Source organism: Prionailurus viverrinus, chromosome E1 (genome assembly GCF_022837055.1).
Source record: "Prionailurus viverrinus isolate Anna chromosome E1, UM_Priviv_1.0, whole genome shotgun sequence".
Taxonomy (NCBI): Eukaryota; Metazoa; Chordata; class Mammalia; order Carnivora; family Felidae; genus Prionailurus; species Prionailurus viverrinus.
In genome coordinates this window covers 19,839,447-19,859,341 of record NC_062574.1, presented here as the reverse complement: position 1 = coordinate 19,859,341, position 19,895 = coordinate 19,839,447, and the positions used below count along the sequence as shown (strand labels likewise).

Below are 19,895 nucleotides of genomic sequence, written 5' to 3'. Positions count from 1 at the left end.
TCATAACCTGAAATCAAGAGTCACGTGCTATTCCAACTGAGCCAGCCAGGCCTCCCTAAAATGACTTGAAAAAGAATTTTTTTTAATATTTGTTTTTGAAGGAGAGAGAGAGTGTGAGCAGGGGAGGGGCAGAGAGAGAGGGAGACACAGAATCCGAAGAAGGCTCCAGGCTCTGAGCTTTCAGCACAGAGTCCGATGTGGGGCTCAAGCTCATGAGCCATGAGATCATGACCTGAGCCAAAGTCGGAAGCTTAACCGACTGAGCCACCCAGGTGCCCCTAAAATGACTTTTTTTTAATGTAAGGACAGTTCTCCTTATCAACTCTAGTCTTTGAATGAGGCTAATCGTTTTGTTCAGCCTTTACTCCATTCAGATGGTATTTACATAAAGTACTTGGTATTGCCATGAGTGTGAAGTTTAGGAAGAAAAAAACCCACAGAATCTTTGATTAATTGTAGAGTAAGCAGTTGATAAATTAGTATAAGAAAGATCCAAGCTACTCTGCAATACAGAGGGAGGAAAAGTTACTTCTAGATGAGGGGTTGATGAGGCTTAGTGCAGGTAGAGGTGGACAGGCAGTTGAGGTGGGGAAACAAAGCAAGAATCAAAGATACGGAGTAGAAAAAGTACAAATAGCAAGTCATGAGTCTGGATCGGGTTAATAGAGATAGGCACTATAGTCAGAGGATCCCAGAAAAGTAGGCTATACTTTTGAACAGGCTGCATATATTTCTTTTTTAATTCCTCAAAGAAATACCCTTTTGAAGGTTGCCTGTGGCCATTTACAAGGAGGATATTTGACACTGCATATGGAGGTCTCCCTACCCCCCAACAAAGGCCTCACCAAGTGAAGTTTACATTTTCATTCTCTTGGGGAGGGAGACATGCTCTCCTTTTTACTTTTCATGAATTCACAAGTTGAGCTAGATGGTACAAAGTAATAATGGTCAGCTAACATTTATTGAGCTTTGCTGTGTGTGTGGTTTTTTTTTTAAGTTTTTAAGTGTTTATTTACTTTTGAGAGAGAGGGAGAGACAGAGGCATGAGCGGAGGAGGGGCAAAAAGAGGAGACACGGAATCTGAAGCAGGCTCCAGGCTCTGAGCTGCCGGCACAGAGCTGGACATGGGGCTTGAACTCACGGACCGTGAGATCATGACCTGAGCTGAAGTTGGACTTGGACGCTTAAACAACTGAGCCACCCGGGCGCTCCTAGTTCTTAAGGACTTAATGAGTTAATATCTATAAATCCTCATTACATCCTCATCAGGTAGACACATTTTATAGATATGGAAACTGAGATGTAAAAAGATTAAGTGACTTGCCTGAGGTTGTGCCGATTGTTTATAGTGGGGCCGAGATTCAAATCTTGACAGTCTAGCCCCATAGGCCTCTATTCTGACTTAGTGAGGTGAAAGGTCATTGGAGGGTATTGAGCAAACGAATGACATCATCTGATACATGTTTTACAGGCCATTTTGGCTGCTGTGGGGAAACTAGTCTGTGAAGGGTGTGGGTACAAGCAGGGAGACCAGTCAGGAGACGGTAACAGTAATCTTGGTGAGAGTGAATGGTGGCTTGGACTAGGATGGAACAGTGGAGGTAACAATAAATGGTTAAAATCTGGATATATTTTGAAGGAAGGAGTGGCAGGATGTGTTGCTTGTGGGACGTGAGAAAGAAGGGAGTCCAGTGTGACCGCAGGGCTTTTGGTCTGAGTAACTGTTGACATAGAATTGTCATTTACTGAGGTATGTAAGAGGCAATTAGAGTGTATTTCTGAGTGAATATCAGTTTGTTCTTTCACAAATTAGTAAGTTTGAGTTCCTTACTGCACATACGAGTAAAGAGGTGGATAGACAGCTGGATACAGAAATCTGGAATTCAGTGGAGAGAACCAGGCTGGAGATATTAACTTGAGCGTTTTTAGATTGTAGATGAGTATTTAATTTAAAGCCATGAGACTGGGTGAGATCAACCAAGGAGTGAGTGTAGACAGAGAACATTGAAGGATTGTAACATTTAGCAGCCGGGGAGGGAAGAAAGCCATCAAAGGACTCTGAGGAGGAGGAACCAGTGGATGCCGTGTCCTAGAAGTCAAGCGAAGGAAGTGTTTCAAAGAGGAGGTAGTGTGGGCTCAGTCATGTCAGATGGCACTGATCCACCAGGTAAGAAAAAGACTGAGAATTGACTTTTGGGTTTGCAGTGTAGATGTCTGTTGGTGACCTGACGTGAACGGTTCCAGGGACGTTGTGGAGAAGCCTTGGTGAGAGGGCTCAAAAGAGACCATGAGAGCTTCTGGGACCAGTGCCTATGTGGTGGCACCTTAGTTCTGAATTTTTTCCACTCGCAGAAACTTTTTGGAGTAATAAGGAGAATAGAGGTAGGAGGATCCGTGAGTGCTTTTTCAACAAAACTAAGATACAGAAAACTCAATTCCAAATTAGGTCTAAAGACTTCTGAAGCCACAGATAAGCAGGAAGTCCACTGAGGAAATCATGACAGTTTGCTGAGGGAAAAAAAAAAAAAAGATCAGCGTGGAGGTACCGATCGTAGAAATCTCCAAATACTCAATCCCAAAAGGAGAAGGCCCCACCCTGGAGACTGTAAATAGAGCTAGGACTGAACAGTACCTCAGTGCTCTGATTGAGGAAGCAGAGAGAAAAGATGTGGAAAATGCCTGAGCAAGTTTAAAATGCTTGATCTTAAGAAAGCAAGTGGTGACCGTGGTCAATGGTCTGTGAAGCAGCCTTTGAAGAAACCACAGAAGCTGAAGTCTGGCAGTAGAAGCTCTTTCGAAACACATTAGGTCTTGAGTGTCAGAGGAGACAGGACTAATAGAGGAGCCACATTATGAGGCAGTGTAGTTCTGCAGCGATGGGGGGATGACAGGCCATAGAGCTGTAAACCTGAGCGTTACCCGGGTTTCCCACCCACCCCCTTCATCCCTCCTATGACAGGAACCTGATGCATTAATACGAGCAACAAAACGTGAATGTCCACGGTGTCTATACAAAGATAGGATAAGGGAAAGAAATGAAAAAGATTGGCAAATCTTTTCTATAGATAATGAAACACCAGCAAAAATAATTGCCAGAAACGAAGAGAAAACTGTATTCAGCGTTTCAACCTTAATTTAAAAAAAAAATTAATCACAGTTATGAAGGAAGATTACAAAGATTAAATACAAGAACTCAGGGAAGAGATGGCTGAATAGCAGGAGGTGATGCACAGAGAGCAGGAATCTATGAAATGCTAGCTGCCAGAACTTAGCAGAGAGATAGAAGAAAAAGGCACTATTTCAGAAATCAAGACCAAATTACAAGAAGCACAAAGGAGATTGATAGCATGGGAAGCAGGGATAGTAATGAAAAATGAGCAAAGTGAAACAAAAATCAAAAAGGGATTCAAGAGAAAATGAAAGAAAAGAGATAAGCAAAAAGAGATCCAGCAAATGTAATTAGAGGCCCTGAGAAAGGAAATCAGAACCGTGGGAACATAACACCTTAAAATACAATTCAAGAAACATTTCTGCAATAAAAGTTTCTATTTCTAATTTATCTTGATTTTTTTAAAATCAGTAATGGCTGTAGAACTTTGTGACGTATCTTCTCTGCATCTCTCTGCCCACTCTCAAACTCTTACTGCAGTGATATACACCAGGAGATGTTCTTTTTTTTTTTTTTTTTTAATGTTTATTTTTGAGAGAAAGAATGCATGTGCACACACACGGGGGTGGGGCAGAGAGAGAGGGGGACAGAGGATCCCAAGTGGCCTCTATGCTGGTAGCAGAGAGCCCAGTGGGGGGCTCAAACTCACAAACCATGAGATCATGACTTGAGCTGAAATCGGAAGCTGAGCCACCCAGGTGCCCTGTGAATAGGTGTTATAATGTTAAATTAACTCTGCATTCCTGGGATAAATCCTACCTGATGGTATTGCTTTCTGTTTCACAGTACTGGTTTGATTTTGGTGCTATTTTTATTTTTTTTAATTTAATCTATATTCATGAATGAAATTGGCCTGTAATTTTTCTCTTACAATTTGTGTGTCAAGATTATAAAAGCCTCATGAAATAATTGGGTGATCTTTCCTCCCTGTTTTCTTTCTGTTTTTTTGTTTTGTTTCATTTTTTAATTTTACATGATAGATTATCTCTTCCTTGAAGGTTTCATAAAGCAGTCTGGATCAAGTAACATTCTTATATGTATATGGGCAGTTTTTTCACTTTTTAAAATTTTACGGAAGTAAAAATCAGTCTTGGGGTGCCTGGCTGGCTCAGTCAGTAGAGCATGTACCTCTTGACCTTCTCAGGTTGTGAGTGCAGCCCCCACATTGGGTGTAGAGCTTATAATTAAAAAAAAAAAAAGTCGGGGTGCCTGGGTGGCTCAGTCAGTTGAGCATCTGACTTCAGCTCAGGTCATGATCTCACAGTTTGTGGGTTCGAGCCCCACATCCGGCTCTGTGTTGACAGCCTGGAGACTGCTTCGGATTCTGCGTCTGCCTCTCTCTCTGTGTACCGCCCACCCCACCCCACCCCCACCCCCCCCTGCCCGGCTTGCACTTGTCTCTGTCTCTCTCACTCTCAAAAATAAACATGAAAAAGAAAAGTCTTTTTGTAGTACAGTTCTGAGTTTTGACAAATGTGTTGAGTCATGTATCCACTGCCACAATCAGGTACAAAACAATCTCATCACTTCGTAATATTCCCTTGTGTTATCTCTTGTGTTAACCTGCCTCTCTCTGTCAACTACTGATTTGTTTTCTGTTTGTATAATTTTGCCATTTCAGAATGTCCTACAAATGGAGTGATGTATTAATAATATGGAGTTCTCTCTCTCTATTATATATGTATGTAGTATGTGCAGTTTAGTTCTTTATTAATATTATTTTATTGTGTGGATATATCAGTTTATTTACTAGTTGAAAGACATGAGTTGTTTCCAATTTGGGGCCATAAGAAAGCCTCTTTAAACATTTGTCTACAGGTTTCTCTGTGAACACAAGCTTCCATTTCTCTTTAAGTAAACGAATATCTTCGATGACAATTGCTGGGTCATACTGTGTTTACTTATCTGTCTAATGAACTGTCAAACTGTGTTCCAGAATGGCTGTAACCATTTTACATTCCCTCCAGCACATATGAGATTTTCAGTTGTTCTTCATCCTTGTTGGTATTTGGTATTGTCAGTTGTATTGGTTCTTCTTTTCTTTTCTTTTTTTCTTTTCTTTTTTTTTTTTTTTGAGAGAGACGGAGAGCAAACACACAAGTGAGCAGGGGAGAGGGGCAGGGGAGATGGAGAGAAAGATCTTATGCAAGCTTCATGCCCAGTGCAGAGCCCCATTTCGAGCTCAATCTCACAAACATGAGATCATGACATAAGCCAAAATCATGAGTTGGATGCTTAAGACTGAGCCACCCAGGTTCTCCATTTGTGCTTTTTTTTTTTTTTTTTAAGTTTGTTTATTTATTTTGAGAGCCAGAGAGCAGGGGACGGGCACAGAGAAAGACTCCCAAACAGGCTCTGCCCTGTCCGCACAGAGCCCGATGATCATGGTCGTGATCTTGAACTGTGAGATCATGACTTGAGCCAAAATTAAGAGTTTGATGCTTAACCAACTGAGCTCCAGGCATCCCCACTTTTGACTGTTAAGTTCAGCTAGTCTATATACATGTAGTTGTACCTCACTGTGGTTTTAATTTTCTTTTCTTTGATAGCTAAAAGATAGCATCTTTTCATGTGTTCACTTATTGGCCATTTATATACCTCCATTGGTGAAGTGTCTTTTCAAACCTGTTGTCCGTTTAAAAAGATTTTTTTTTATCACTGAAATTTTATGAATATAAGGTTTTGTTAAGTATATGCCTTGAAAATATTTTTTACCGATGTCTTTTGTGGAGAAGTTGTTAATTTTGATGAAATACAATTCATCAGTTCATCTAGTACTTTTGGTGTTGTATCTGAGAAATCTTTGCCCAAATGCAAGGTCATAAGGTCTCCTATATTTTCTTCTAGACACTTTATATTTTTAAATTTTACATTTAGATCTCTGAGCTATTTTGAGTTACTTTTAGTATAATGTGTGAAATATGAGTTGAATTGTGTTTGTTTTGCATCTGGTCCAGTAGTCCCTGCACTATTTGTTGAAAAGACTGTCCTCTATCCATTGAATTGCCTTTCACCTTTGTCAAAAATCAGTTGACAGTGTGGGGAACTGTTTCTGGACTGTTTCATTGATTTATGTGTTTCTTCTTTCCCAGAACTAAAATCTTGATTACTGTAGCTTTATAGTAAGTTATCAAATCAAGTAATGTGATTTTTCCAACTTTATTCTTTTTTTATTTTGGTTATTCTGGTGCCTGTGTCTTTCTATTTAACTTTAGATTCAGCTTGTCCATTTCTAAGAAAAATTTTTTTCCTGGGATTGAGATTGCCTTGAATGTATAAATCAGTTTGGGAGTAATTGGCATTTTAATATTCTGATTGTTCCAATCTATGGATATGGTATATTTCTTTCCTTTTTTTTTTTTTTTTTTTTTTTTGAGAGTAAGTGAGCTTGAGTAGGGGAGGGTTGGAGAGAGAGGGAGAGAGAAAATCCCAAGCAGGCAGGCATGGCACTGTCATCACAGAGTGTGATGCAGGGCTCAGTCTCACAAACCATGAGATTATGACCCAAGCCGAAATCAAGAGTTGGTTCAATTGACTAAGCCACCCAGGCACCCCTGGTTATGGTATATTTCTTAATTTAGTTTCTTTTTTTTAAGACAACATTTTGATTTTATTGTTTAACTTTTTTTAATGTTTATTTTTGAGGGACAGAGACAGCACAAGTGGGGAGGGCAGAGAGAGGAAGATATAGACTCTGAAGCAAGCTGCAGGTTCTGAGCTGCCAGTCGGCACAGAGCCAGATGCGGGGCTCGAGCTCACGAAACCATGATACCATGACCTGAGCCAAAGTCAAATGCTTAACCAACTGAGCCACCTCAGCCACCCAGGTGCCCCAATTTAGTTTTTTAAACGATGTCTTTCATCAGTATTTTGTCATTTCTCTCTTTTTTTTTTTTTTTTTTTTTTTGCCTCATCACACTGGCTAGGAAGCATGATTCTGAATAGCAGTGTTGAAAAAAAGCCTTCAGTCTTTCACATTAAGTATGAATGGTAGCTGTAGGTTTGAGGGTTTTTTAAGACTTGTTTTTTATATAAATTATGTTTTTTACATTTATTAATTTTGAGAGAGAGGAAGAGAGAATGTGTGCAGGGGAGAGGCAGAGAGTGAGGGAGAGAGAGGATGCCAAGCAGGCTCTGGCTGATAGTGCAGAGCCCGATGTGGGCCTCAAACTCATGAAACTGTGAGATCATGACCTGAGCCAAAATCAAGAGTTGGGTGCACAACTGACTGAGCCACCCAGGTACCCCTAAGATTTTATTTTTAAGTAATCGCTACACCCATTGTGGGCTCCCACTTAAAACCTCGAGATCAAGAGTTGCGTGGTCTCCTGACCGAGCCAGTCAGGTGCACCAGGTTTTTTGTAGATACCTTTTATCAGGTTAAGAAAGTTCCTTTCTGGTTGTGGTTTGCTGAGAATTTTATCCATAAATGAGTGTTTAATTTGGTCTAGTTATTTTTATACGTCTATTAAGGTAATCATTTTTTTTTCTGTTGATATGGGGAATTACAGTGATAGATTTTTGAACATTGAACCAGCTTTACATTCCCCAGAGAAACTCCACTGAGTCATGTGCTATTCTTTATGTATACTTTAGCACTAAATTTGATTTTTAATATCTTTTTTTTTTTTTAATATAGGGGATTTTTATGTCTCTTCATGAGAGAGATATTTGTCTTTTTTGCTTACGATGTCCTTGGTTTTGGTTTTAGCTAACCTCACAAAGTGAGATGGGGAAGTGTTTCTTCCTCTTTTGTGTCCAGAACTGTTTGTGTAGAATTGGTATTATTTCTTCCTTAAGTGTTTGGTAGAGTTCACCAGTTAACCATCCTAGAATTTTCTTTGTTGGAAGATTTCCAATTTCTATAATAAAGGACTATTCAAGTTACCAGTTTTGTTTTGAGACAGGATAAAAGCTGTTTTCGGATTTGTATGGTAAGGAACGTATTTCTATTTCAAATATATTTCAAAAATCCTTCTTTGCCATCACTTGACAAGGCATCCCTTCTTTCTCTTACTCCTGGCGTGTCAAGCTGTGCCATGACCCTCTTTGTCGACACACGGCTCATTCTCTCTTCTTGGGCCAGTCTTCCTGTTAGTGACACACAGACTGACTGGCTATGTTCTGGAAGCACTTGCAGGCCTCCCAGCAGTGTGTGAGGTACTCATGTCGCTGCAGACCTGGCTGTTTTTATTCCATCTGCAGCTGCTAGGCCAAAACAAAAACTTTATTTTATTTCTTCTGTTTATCATAAAGCTGGGTATTTTTCATATATTTCTTAGCGACGCAACTGAATTTTTGGATTTTTGTCCAAGCATTCACTGTGAAGAAAAAAGTTTGAGGTTGTATAATAAAAAGAGTGTCACTTAAACGCAATCAAAGTTAGCCAAAGTGCAGAATAATAGGGATAATAGATTAGCTTTCTTGTTGCCATCAAAATTGCTCCTCTTTGTGGCCCTGTTCTTTCCCAGAATATTTTGCCTAGGACTTTCTACTACTTTCGTCTATGCAGTGGATGCATTTCTAGTGGCTTTGTGCTCGCACCCACGAACCGTGAGATCGTGACCTGAGCTGAAATCAAGAGTCGGACGCTTAACCGACCAAGCCACCCATTTGCCCTGTAGCTTTGTTTCTTATATAGTTTCTTACAAAACTTGTTATGTGAAAGAACACCTACAGTAGTTTTTTTAGGATATAATGTCCTCCCTACTTGTCTTGTAATTTAAAAATTCAGTGATTTTAAACTTTCGTTCTATTTCTTAGTGAACTATGAAAATAATTCTGTGTTTCAGTCATATTGGCTATTTATTTTCCTGGTTCATTCCATCTTCAGAGCAACTTTTGTAAACTTTTTATGCTGTGCTGGTCTTATTTATTACGTGCTGTTTTGGTAAGATGCTTTTAGGAATTACTTTGTGATTTATTCAAATTAGGAGGGTTTTTTTCTTCCTAGGATTTCTTTTCTCTCACTGCGTTGAGGACCTTTTCTGTATTACTATCTTTAATTAATTTCAAGACATTTTAATTGAATTCTTGGTTTAAAATGTTTAATAACTAAAAAAATGTGTAGTTGCAACAAGTTGGCCAGACACAAGGTTAAAAGCATAGTCCTCCAGGGGAGCCCGGGTGGCTCAGTCAGTTAAGCGTCTGACTCCTGATTTCAGCTCAGGTCATGATCTCATACTTTGTGAGATCGAGCCCCACATTGGGCTCTGCACTGACAGTGTGGAGCCTGCTTAGTATTCTCTCTCTCTCTCCCTCTTTCTCTGCCCCTCCTCTGCTCAAGCTCTCTAAGCAAACAAACATTAAAAAAAAAAAAAAGCGTAGCCTCACTTTAGGTACCAGCTGCAAGTTTAGGGGTCTCCAAGGCCTCCCCTCACTTCTAACTACATGGAAAACTACAAATCCCAGGGTTCCCACGACCACCCTCAAATTCTGTAATTTGCTAGGATGACTCACAGAATTTAGGAAAGCACTACACTATGATGAGAGTTTTGTTACAGCAAAAGGATACAAATGCGAATCCACCAAAGGGAGAGACCCATAGCACAAGGTCTGAGGGGTTCCAAACATGAAGCTTCCATTGTTCTGTGGGATACCTGGCCCTCTAGCATGACAGTACTCAAACTTTCTAGTTTTCCTTCTGCCATTAATTTCTAGTTTCATTCTGTTGTGGTCAGAAAATGTATGTAGTGTGATTTTAGTATTCTTAAATTTGTCGTGACTTGTTGACCTAACATGATGATTCCAGGAGAATGTTCCACATGTGTTTGTGGAGAACATGTATTCATTCTACTTCTCTTGGGTAAAATGCTCTGTATATGCCTATTACATTCTTTTGGTTTACAGTGTTCAAATCCTCTGTTCCTTATCGATTTTCTGTCCTGTTTTCTTAAAAATGGGATATTGAAATCTCCTACTATTATTGTGTAACTGTTTTTCTCTTCAGTTCTCTCATTGTTCATTTTCTATATTTGATCTGATGTTGGGTGCACATATGTTTACAATTGTTATCTCTTCCTGGTAAGTTGACCCTTTTTAATTATATAATGTCTTTCTTTGCCTCTTTTGTTATTTTATAACATAAAGTCTATTTTGTCTGATGGAAGTATGGCCATCTCTGCTGTCTTTTGCTTACCATTTGTATGGAGTATCTGGATCTTTTATATTCATCAGCCACTCCGGTCTTTCCAGTGGGAGAGTTTAATCCATTTAGATTTTTTAAATTTTATTTTAGAGAGAGAGCACGCGATGGAGGGATAGAGGGAGAGAGAAAGAGAGAATCGTAATCAGGCTCTATGCTTAGTGTGATGTGGGGCTCGATCCCATGATCCTGGGATCATTACTTGAGCCGAAATCAAGAGTCAGCTGTTCAACTGACTGAGCCACCCAGGTGCTCCAATCCATTTATGTTTAAAGTGATTATTGATAGAGAAGGACTTATTATTGCCATTTTGTCATTGCTTTCTGTCTTGTAGCTTTGTGTTTCTCTTCTTCTCTTGCTGCCATCCTTTGTGTTTTATTGTTTTGTTTTGTGTTTTTGTTTGTTTTTTGTAGTGACATGCTTTGATTCCTTTTTTATTTTCTTCAGTGTGTCTTCTGAAAGTATTGTCTTTGTGGTTAGCATGGGGCTTACATAAAACAGTTTATAGTTATAACAATCTCTTTTAAGTTGATAACTCCCACACTGTACGTCATTGATGTCATAAATACATCTTTTCATATTGTATATCCATTAACATCTTTTAGTTCTATTATTTTTTATCTTTTGCCTTTTAACTTCTACACCAGAATTAAAAGTGATTTATCCACCACCATTACAGTATTATGATGTTCTGTGTTTATATATTTACCTTTACCAGGGAGCTTTATACTTTCACATACTTTCATGTTGCTATTTACAGTCTTTTCATTTCAACTTGAAGGATTCCTTCTAGCATTTCTTGTAAGGCAGGTCTGCTGTGGATGACCTCCCTCAGCTTTTGTAGGGATGCCTATTTCTTCCTCATTTTTCTAAAGGACAGTTTTGAGATATTGTATTCTTGGTTGGCAGAATTCTTTTTCCTTTAAGCACTTTGAGTGTATCACCTCACTCCTTTCTTGCCTGCAAGGTTTCGACTTAGAAATCCACTGATAGTCTTCAACGTTTATTTATTTTTGGGACAGAGAGAGACAGAGCATGAACGGGGGAGGGGCAGAGAGGGAGACACAGAATCGGAAACAGGCTCCAGGCTCTGAGCCATCAGCCCAGAGCCTGACGCAGGGCTCGAACTCACGGACCGCGAGATCGTGACCTGGCTGAAGTCAGACGCCTAACCGACTGCGCCACCCAGGCGCCCCTCCACTGATAGTCTTATGTGAGCTTCCTTGTACATGATGAGTCACTTTTAAACACTGTGTCTTTGACTTTGGACAGTTTGTAATGTGTTTCAGCATGCTCTCTTGGGTTCATCCTAGTTGGTCTCCAGTAGGCTGCTTCTTCCCAAAACTTCATATCTGGGAAGTGTTTAGCCATTGTTTCCTTAAATGAACATTCTGCCCCTTTCTCTTCTCCTGTAAGTCTCTTAGACTTTCTTCATGCTTTTTTTCCTTGTGATTGGATAATTTCAAAAGACCTGTATTTTGATGTTTTTTTCTTCTGCTTGATTGTGTGATATTGCACTCCTCTTGTGAAGTTTTCAGGTCTTACTGTATTCTTCAGCTCCAAAATACCTGTTTGGTTATTTTTTATATTTTTCATCTCTTTGTTGGTATTCTCATTTTGTTCGTGTCTTATTTTCTTGGGCTTGTAGAGCATCTTTATGATGGTTGTTTTGAATTATTTGGATATTTTTGAGACCTATTTTGTTTTTTTGTTTGGGCCTTTTTTCCCAGCTTCTTTATATGTCCTATAATGTTGTGTTGGGATCTGTACACATGAGAAAACAGCCATCTCTGACAGTTTTTATGGTCTGGTTTTGTATAGGAGGTGACCCTCGCACGTGAACCCAGCTAGAGATTCTGGGGGCCTCAGAAACCTTTTTTTGAGAGACCGTGACTTTCCTGGGCTGAGTGTTGCGGGTCTTTCCGGAGCTCATAGTCTCTTGCTCCCTCTGGTGCCTGTTGGTGCCACGGCTGTTCTCTGATGTGACAGCAGCAAGCCGCCTGCCTCTTTCTTGCACTCAGTGACCGCCAGGTATCCAGGGCCCGCCAGCTCCCCAGCAGTGCCCACATCAAGTGAGACAGATACCATTGCCTTGAGCAGCCCTATGAAAAGTTGGCGCAGAAGCACATTCGCCTCTTCTCCCTTCCTCGCGAGGGAGAGAAGCCTGAAGTTATGAACCTTCTCCCAGTCACACCACTCACATTTCTTTGCTCTTTGCAGCATTTGGGAAGCCATACTATGCTCACTCTGTCAGTTCTCCAAATGAGGCATCACAGAAATTAGTCCTTCAGGCAACCTTCCAAAGAGTTAGAATGCTGGATTATGGGGCGCCTGGGTGGCTCAGTTGTTGAAGCATCCGATTTCAGCTCAGGTCATGATCTCGTGGTTCGTGGGTTCTAGCCCCGTGTCGGGCTCTGTGCTGACAGCCCGGAACCTGGAGCCTGCTTCAGATTCTGTGCCTCCCTCTCTCTCCTCCTCTCCTGCTCGTGTTCAGTCTCTCTCTCCCTCAAAAATAAACATTAAAAAAAAAAAAAAATAGAATGCTGGATTAATGCTTCACTCCCCTCCCTCCCTCTCTCTCTCTCTCTCTCTCTCTCTCCCTCTCCCTCTCCCTCTCCCTCTCCCTCTCTCCTTCCCTCTCCCCTCCACCCCCCCAAAGAAAAAGTCAGAAGCCAGGTGTTCTTACCAGGCACTGAGCTGTGGTAGCTTGGAAGAGGGACTGACTTGGGAAAGTGAAATGTCTCTTGTTACCCATTGCAGTGTAGCTGTTTTCAGCGTTGTGCTCCCCTGGGGGTACTGTCACTTCTTAACTGGATTCTGGAGCGCTCAGAAAGGTGTTTCTGAGTATCATTGTGAAAGCCATGTTTCTGTGGTAGAGTGAGGACAGGGACTCCCAATTCTGCTGTAACGGTGACGTCACTGTCCTCTTTAAGACTGCCGCCAGTTCACAAGTGCAGTGACTTCAGAAACCTGCCTACGTATTTATCTTGATCTTGCATATTTGCCACTTTGCAACATAAGACATTTTGAGGCTCTGCTGACTAGAAATCATCACCTCTTCCCGTGGTAAAGCTACATCTTGTTCCTTGCTAATTTTTCTTTTTCTGTCCTTGCAAAGTCTGGCTTTCTGGAACAGAGGGAAAGATGCATCTGGTGGTAGAGATATAGGTTGACTTTATATTTAAGGTTCCTATTTCTGGAGGGCATGATGATGTATTTTGAGACTAAAACACAAAAAGAAATGCTTCAACTTTCCACACATGAAGTCCTCCAAGCAAAGTATATTCGTAACTATATTACCCATTTGATAAAGACTAGAGTGTCTATTTTTTAAAGGCTTTAAAAACTTGACAAACAGTAATCAAACCATTGCTTACACTCTCACGTTCAAGGTTTAGGTGATGGCAGTAACAGTCACATTTATTATAATGGCAAGTATGACATGACAGGCTTTCTAGAATATATGTCCAGAGCCAGAACATAAAATGGAAATGTGTCGTCACAGCTGCAAGTAGTTAACGTACACCCTGCGATTAGAATGCCTGAGTTGCCGTCATGGGCCCAGCACTCAGCCAGGCGATCAGGGTCAGGGTATTTAGCCTCTTTTTAATCCTGTTTCTTCTCATGTATAAAATGGGTATGGTAATAATGAGGTACTACCCACCTCATGGCTTGTTACGTGAATCGAATGAGGTGATTGGCAGATAGATACAGAATGTTTAGAATAGTGCCTGGAATTTAGGAAGTGCTGAATCATTGTTAGCTATTACTAAGAGCAATTATGATGACATTGTTCTTTTTAACCTTAGTAACTGTTACAGATCATATTTAAGAAAAAAAAAAAAGATTAATGACTTTCTCCCTCATTTACAGAGTTGAGACTGTGGGCCAACCAGACAGAAGAGACAGTATAGGAGTGTGTGCAGAAAAACAGAATGGCTATGACTCTCTGCAGCGTGACCAAGCAGTGTGCATTAGTACAAATGGTAAGAGATACACAACTGCTCTCCTCTTTGAAATACATGAATTACTGTGGTAACATCTGAACCTATTCCAACATCACGCATTTGTAGCAGGACACGAGAAAGTTCAAGTCTTTATGACATACCTATATGGCTACTATGTACCAGGCATTATTCTGTTCCCTTTATAAATAGTAAATTATTTAATCCTTTTAACAACTTGTTGAAGTGGGGAGTCGTAGTATACCCATTTTATAGATGATGAAAACTGAGCCACAGAGAGGTTAAGTGACCAGCTTAAACTCCCTTAGCTTAGAGGTGACTGTGGGATCTGCACCAGGGAGTCTACCTCTGGATTCTGTGTATATAGGGCATCTAAACTCAACACAGATCGATGAAACGAAGAGAGTGTTGACTTAATTTGTTTTATCTCCGTAGGGTTCTTTGGCCCCTTACTCTACCGTAATCACACTTTTAAAATCCCCTCTGAAGATGTGTTACTATTTCCTGGTATGGGTCAAGCAGTAGGTAGAAAAAGACTCTTTATTTCACGTGCAACAACAGTCTTTCTGTTTCACAGGATGTAATCTTGTAATGGAGTCAAGTTTCTTTTGATCCCATCCACATTGGAAATTCGGTCTCTGTTCTAAAAGAGTAGCACCCTCGACCAGAACTCTGAAATGTGATTAAAGCTTTAATTTTTTCTCCTGCCTTGGGGATGGCGGTTAATTAACATATTGAGATGCATTCTCTTTTACCAGTTGGCGTTCCAGAATGTTTTCTTGATGTGAGTTAGGAAATTAGCTGTGTTATCAGTAATCTAGAATCCGTTTCATTTCTTCATTATTGCTCACATGTAAATGACTCTTTACCTTAACATTTTAGGTGCAGTTTTTGTAAATGGAAAAGAAATGACTAATCAGTTGCCAGCAGTTACTTCTGGGTCCACTGTCACATTTGACATTGAAGCTGTGACTCTGGGATCCACCAATAATAACGAAGGAGGAAACTTCAAGCTTCGAGTAACTATTAGTTCGAATAACAGAGAAGTGGTTTTTGATTGGCTACTGGATCAATCTTGTGGTTCTCTTTATTTTGGATGCTCATTTTTCTATCCTGGATGGAAAGTGTTGGTGTTCTAGATGTTTGGATGATTGGCTTTGGTTTGCAGGGTTTTAAATGTAGCTGTCCTCAGCTCAGTGTAGTTGAAATTGGTTAAAAAAATTGTTAGATTCATCTCTCAGTTAAGCCATTGAAAATGGAAATTGTTTACTGGATTTATTTGGAACATTTTAGCAAGAAAAGATTTGACTATTGTGGACAAAACCGTAGTGCAGTCAGTTTTACTTTTAGCGTAGTGTTAATTGGAATATCAACATCACGATAAAAATCAAATTGGCTTTTAAAGTATGAGGAGATACAGAAAGTCCTGTACCCTTCTACTGTACTTCTTTAAAAGCTGGTTATTGGAACAGAAAAACCTAGTGTAACATTATTTTATTAAACCTCTATCTTTTAAGGGTCCAAGGCCATGTAAGACTTTAGGATAAAACAACAGGACTAGACCAGCCAGAGGCCAGAGTTCTGTAATATGCCTTCACTTGTGTGCTCTCCACGTGAGTGTTGAGTATGCTCTCCATAGTCACGTATCTGTAAGCAGTATTGAATTTTATCTCCTGTTCAGTGATCTTGAAGTCCCAAAAGCGTGATAGGTTTTGTGTTTTTTTAAATTACTGAGCACATGTCTACAATAGGCAAGTACTTGCTTTTTTCTTTCCTTGCAGTTCGATTTATGATAGTTTGGAGGATTTTTACAGGGTAAAACTACGAAGTAGTACGTACAGCAGTGGCCATTCACACGTATGTCATGTGCACATGTGCATGTCCAGCCTCAGTGATGTATGTGTTACTCCTGATAGGGTATGAGCTACAGTCCAGTTTAATATCAGTTTTATAAACGGTCTGTTAGTGGACCAAACAAATATAGGCTAAATACTTGACCTATTTTTTGGAAAACTTCAATTTGTTTAAAATATTTATTTGAAGGACTTAGTGTGTAAAAATGATTAGCTTAACTTGCTATACCAGCCTACAGATTTTTTTTAATGTGAATTTTTTTCCTTCATTTTTAACAGTAGAAATGTGGAAACGCAAGTTTGATATTTTTGTAAGATAATTTATTTGGGGATTCACATTCCCTGTTGGACAATCATGACCTTTTTCCCTTGCCTTTTTATATACAAGTAAGTCGCTTTCACCTGTTTAGTGACCATTAAGAAGATGTGCTAGAGTGTAGATGTCTCGTCCAGCTGTCTGAAACAAAATAAAAACCTCAAAGTTAAATGTGTGTATTTTTTTCTTCTGTGAGATGTGATGAATCCAATTTTAATCTTTACTTTTAAGTAGAGGGAGGAAAGGATTTCTTGTGTCTCCAGTCATTTTAATGCAAATATCATTGTAACTTGTCAGGTTACTTAGGCTTTATCTTCTGTGTATCTGATACTGAGCATCGTGCCTGACATATAACATGTGTCCAGTAAAAGTTGGATTGAATGAATATGGATGGTTATTTTCTCCAGAATGTTTTCATCTCATTTCCTTCATTTGTCAGTTCCTTATTGAACCTCATTATTTCTTATCCTCTGCAGGAGGGCGACATCTTACATTTATATCCTTAGAATCTGCCCTTTCACAAAAATGACTAAAACCTGACTTAATTCTAGATAGGAGTGGATTGCAAAATTTCAACTCTGAAGCTACTTTAAATACTGCGGGGTTTTTTTGTTTTGTTTTTTTAAGATTTTATTTTTGGGGATGCCTGGGTGGCTCAGTCAAGCTAAGTGTCTGACTCTTAGTTTCAGCTTGGGTCATGATCTCCTGGTTTGTGAGTTCGAGCCCCACGTTGGGCTCTGTGCTGACGGTGTGGAGCCTGCCTCGGATTTTCTCTCTCTCTCTCTCTCTCTCTCTCTCTCTCTCTCTCTCTCTCTCCCCCTCTCCCTCTCCCTAGACCCCCCTCAAAATAAATAAATAAACTTTAAAGAATAATAAAAAGAGTTTTTAAAAAAAGGTTTTAAGTAATCTCTATACCCAGTGTGGGGCTCACACCAGGAGTCTCGCATCAGGAGTCTCATACTCCACTGTGACAGAGCCAGCCAGGTGCCCCTGCTTTTTTTTTTTTGCCCCCTTGAACTGTGAACATAAGATTTTGTTAAAAGCCAACTCATTCTGTTTAAACAGATAAAGGAGCCCAGTATTCCAAATCTATTTGTATGCTTGGAGGGATGAGAGAGTTTGGGTGATGATAATTAAAACGATAATAAGAATTGATCTTTATTGAGCCCCTACTACGTGCCAGGCACAATGCTGAATTTTCAGAATACATTTATTATCTCATTTAATCCACATGATATATACTGTACTGTTATTACTGTTATTCTACTTTAGAGACAATAGAACTTAGGCACAAGAGATGTGAACTAATTTGTCTAAAGTCAAGACTAGTAACTAGCCTAGTCAGGATCTTAGCCCAGACCCGATTAGGTCTGGAGCCCGTACTCATAACCGTTGTGCTCCTGGGAAGAGTGGACACTACGGGGAAAGCCTCAGGTGTAGATAAGAATCAGCCATGGGATCAATGACAGCAGTTGTTGGAGTAGCACGTTATCTTTATATGTTCTAGATGCTAGTGCTTTGTTGGATTTATGGTCTGCAAATACCTGGTCTCTGGCTGGTCTTTGCATCCTTATACCAGGGTCTTTTCCAGAATAAAAGTTTCTACTGTTGATGAAATTGAATTTATTAATCTTTCCTTTTATGATTGTGCTTTTGCTCTCCAGTCTGTGAACTCTGCCTAGCCCTGGACCCCAAAGAGTTTTTCCTGTGTTTTTTCCTGAAAGTTTTAGAGCTTAACCTATTACATTTATGTTTGTGATCCATTTTGATTTTTTATAAGGTTGTTTCACTTAGGAACATATCTATTCATACGGCTGATCCGTTGCTCCAGTGTCGTTTGTAGCAAAGGCTGTCTTTCCTCCATTGAACTGCTGTTGTCCCTTTGTCCAAAATCAGTTGGACATATTTGTGTGAGCCTGTTTCTAGGCTCTTTGTTCCACTGATCTGTGGGTCTGTCCCTCTGTCAATACCACACAGTGTGATTACTGTAGCTATATAAGGTTTTAAAATTGGGTAGGCTGACTTCTCTTTTATTCATCTTTTAAAAAGTTGTTTTAATGGGGCGCCTGGCTGGCTCGGCTGGTAGAGCATCCTACTCTTGATCTCGGAGTTGTAAGTTCGAGCCCCACGTTGGGTGTAGAGATTACTTAAAAAAGAAAAAAAGGTGAAAGAGAAGTTTTAGGTATTCCAGTTTCTTTGCCTTCCCATGTAGATTTTAGAATATGTTGTTTATATCTACAAAAAATCTTGCTGAGATTTCTATAGGCATTGTGTTAAACCTATCAATTTGGGAACAGTTGACATCCTTGCTATGTTGATTCTTCCAATCCATGAATACGGTATGTTTCTCCATCCATTTAGGTTTTTTATTTCTTTTACGTGCATTTTGTAGTTTCCAGCATACAAGCTAAGTTTTGTTACATTGACACCTGTTTTGTTTTGTTTTATTTTAGTGATTGTAAATGGTATTGTATTTTTAATTTTGGTTTTCACATGTTCATTCCTAATATATAGAATATGTCTTTGTAGTTTATCTTGTATCCTGCAAAATTGCTGAACTCAGTTTTTTTCCTCCCTCAAGATTTCCTCTTCAGCCCATGGACTTCCTAGAAATGTGTTATTTAGTTTCTGAGTGTTGGGAGATTTTCATGCCATCTTTCTGTTACTGACTTCTAGTTTGATTATACTGTGTTTGAAGAACAGTGTATATGATTTCCATTATTTCATATCTGTTGACTTATATCCCAGCATATGGTCAGTTTTGGTATATGTTCTTTGGGCACTTAAAAAGACTGCGTATTTTCCTCTTAATGAGTAGAATGTTTTGATCTTGTAGAGTTCTATATATATCTTTCCTGATTTTCTGTCTTGTTGCTCTATCAGTTCTTGAGAAGGGGGTGTTGTAATAATGGGTTTGTCTGTTTCTTCTCTTATTCAATCAGTTTTTGACTCACATCTTTTGTAACTCTTTTGTCTTATGAATACACACTTAGGATTGCCGTATCTTTTTGGTGGACTGACCATTTTTTCGTAATGTCCCTCTCTGATAATTTTCTTTCCTTCGGAGTCTACTTTATCTATATGAATCCAGCCTCTCTTGCCTTCCTCTGATTAATGTTCACTTGATATATATTTTCTGTCCTGTGCTTTCAACTTTTCCATATTAATATATTTGGAGTCAGTTTCCCATAGCATATAGCTGAGCCACAGTTTTTTGTCGTTAATTTACTCCATCAGTCTCTGAGTTGCGTTTGGTCTATATAGACCACTTATATTTAATTGTTATTATTGATTTGTCAGGATTTAAGTTTGCCACTTTTCTCTTTTGTTTTCTGTTCTCTCTGTTTTTCTGTTTTCTGCATTCTTGTGGGTTGCTTGAACATACTTTGGAATTCCATTTTGACTTATCTATAGTGTTTTTGAGTGTCTCATTCTGTAGCTTCTTTAC

General features: G+C 39.5%; 1 protein-coding gene across 1 annotated transcript in view; it reads left to right on the top strand.

Annotated features, from left to right (window-relative positions):
• The window catches only part of CRLF3 (cytokine receptor like factor 3), a 43,794-nt gene extending 27,176 nt beyond the window's left edge, over positions 1-16,618 (top strand). The window contains exons 7-8 of the mRNA XM_047831702.1: positions 14,187-14,299; positions 15,161-16,618. Of these exons, the coding sequence (XP_047687658.1) occupies positions 14,187-14,299; positions 15,161-15,417 (370 nt within the window). The 3' untranslated portion in view covers positions 15,418-16,618. The remainder of the gene's footprint in view (positions 1-14,186; positions 14,300-15,160) is intronic.
• The last annotated feature ends 3,277 nt before the right edge of the window (positions 16,619-19,895 follow it).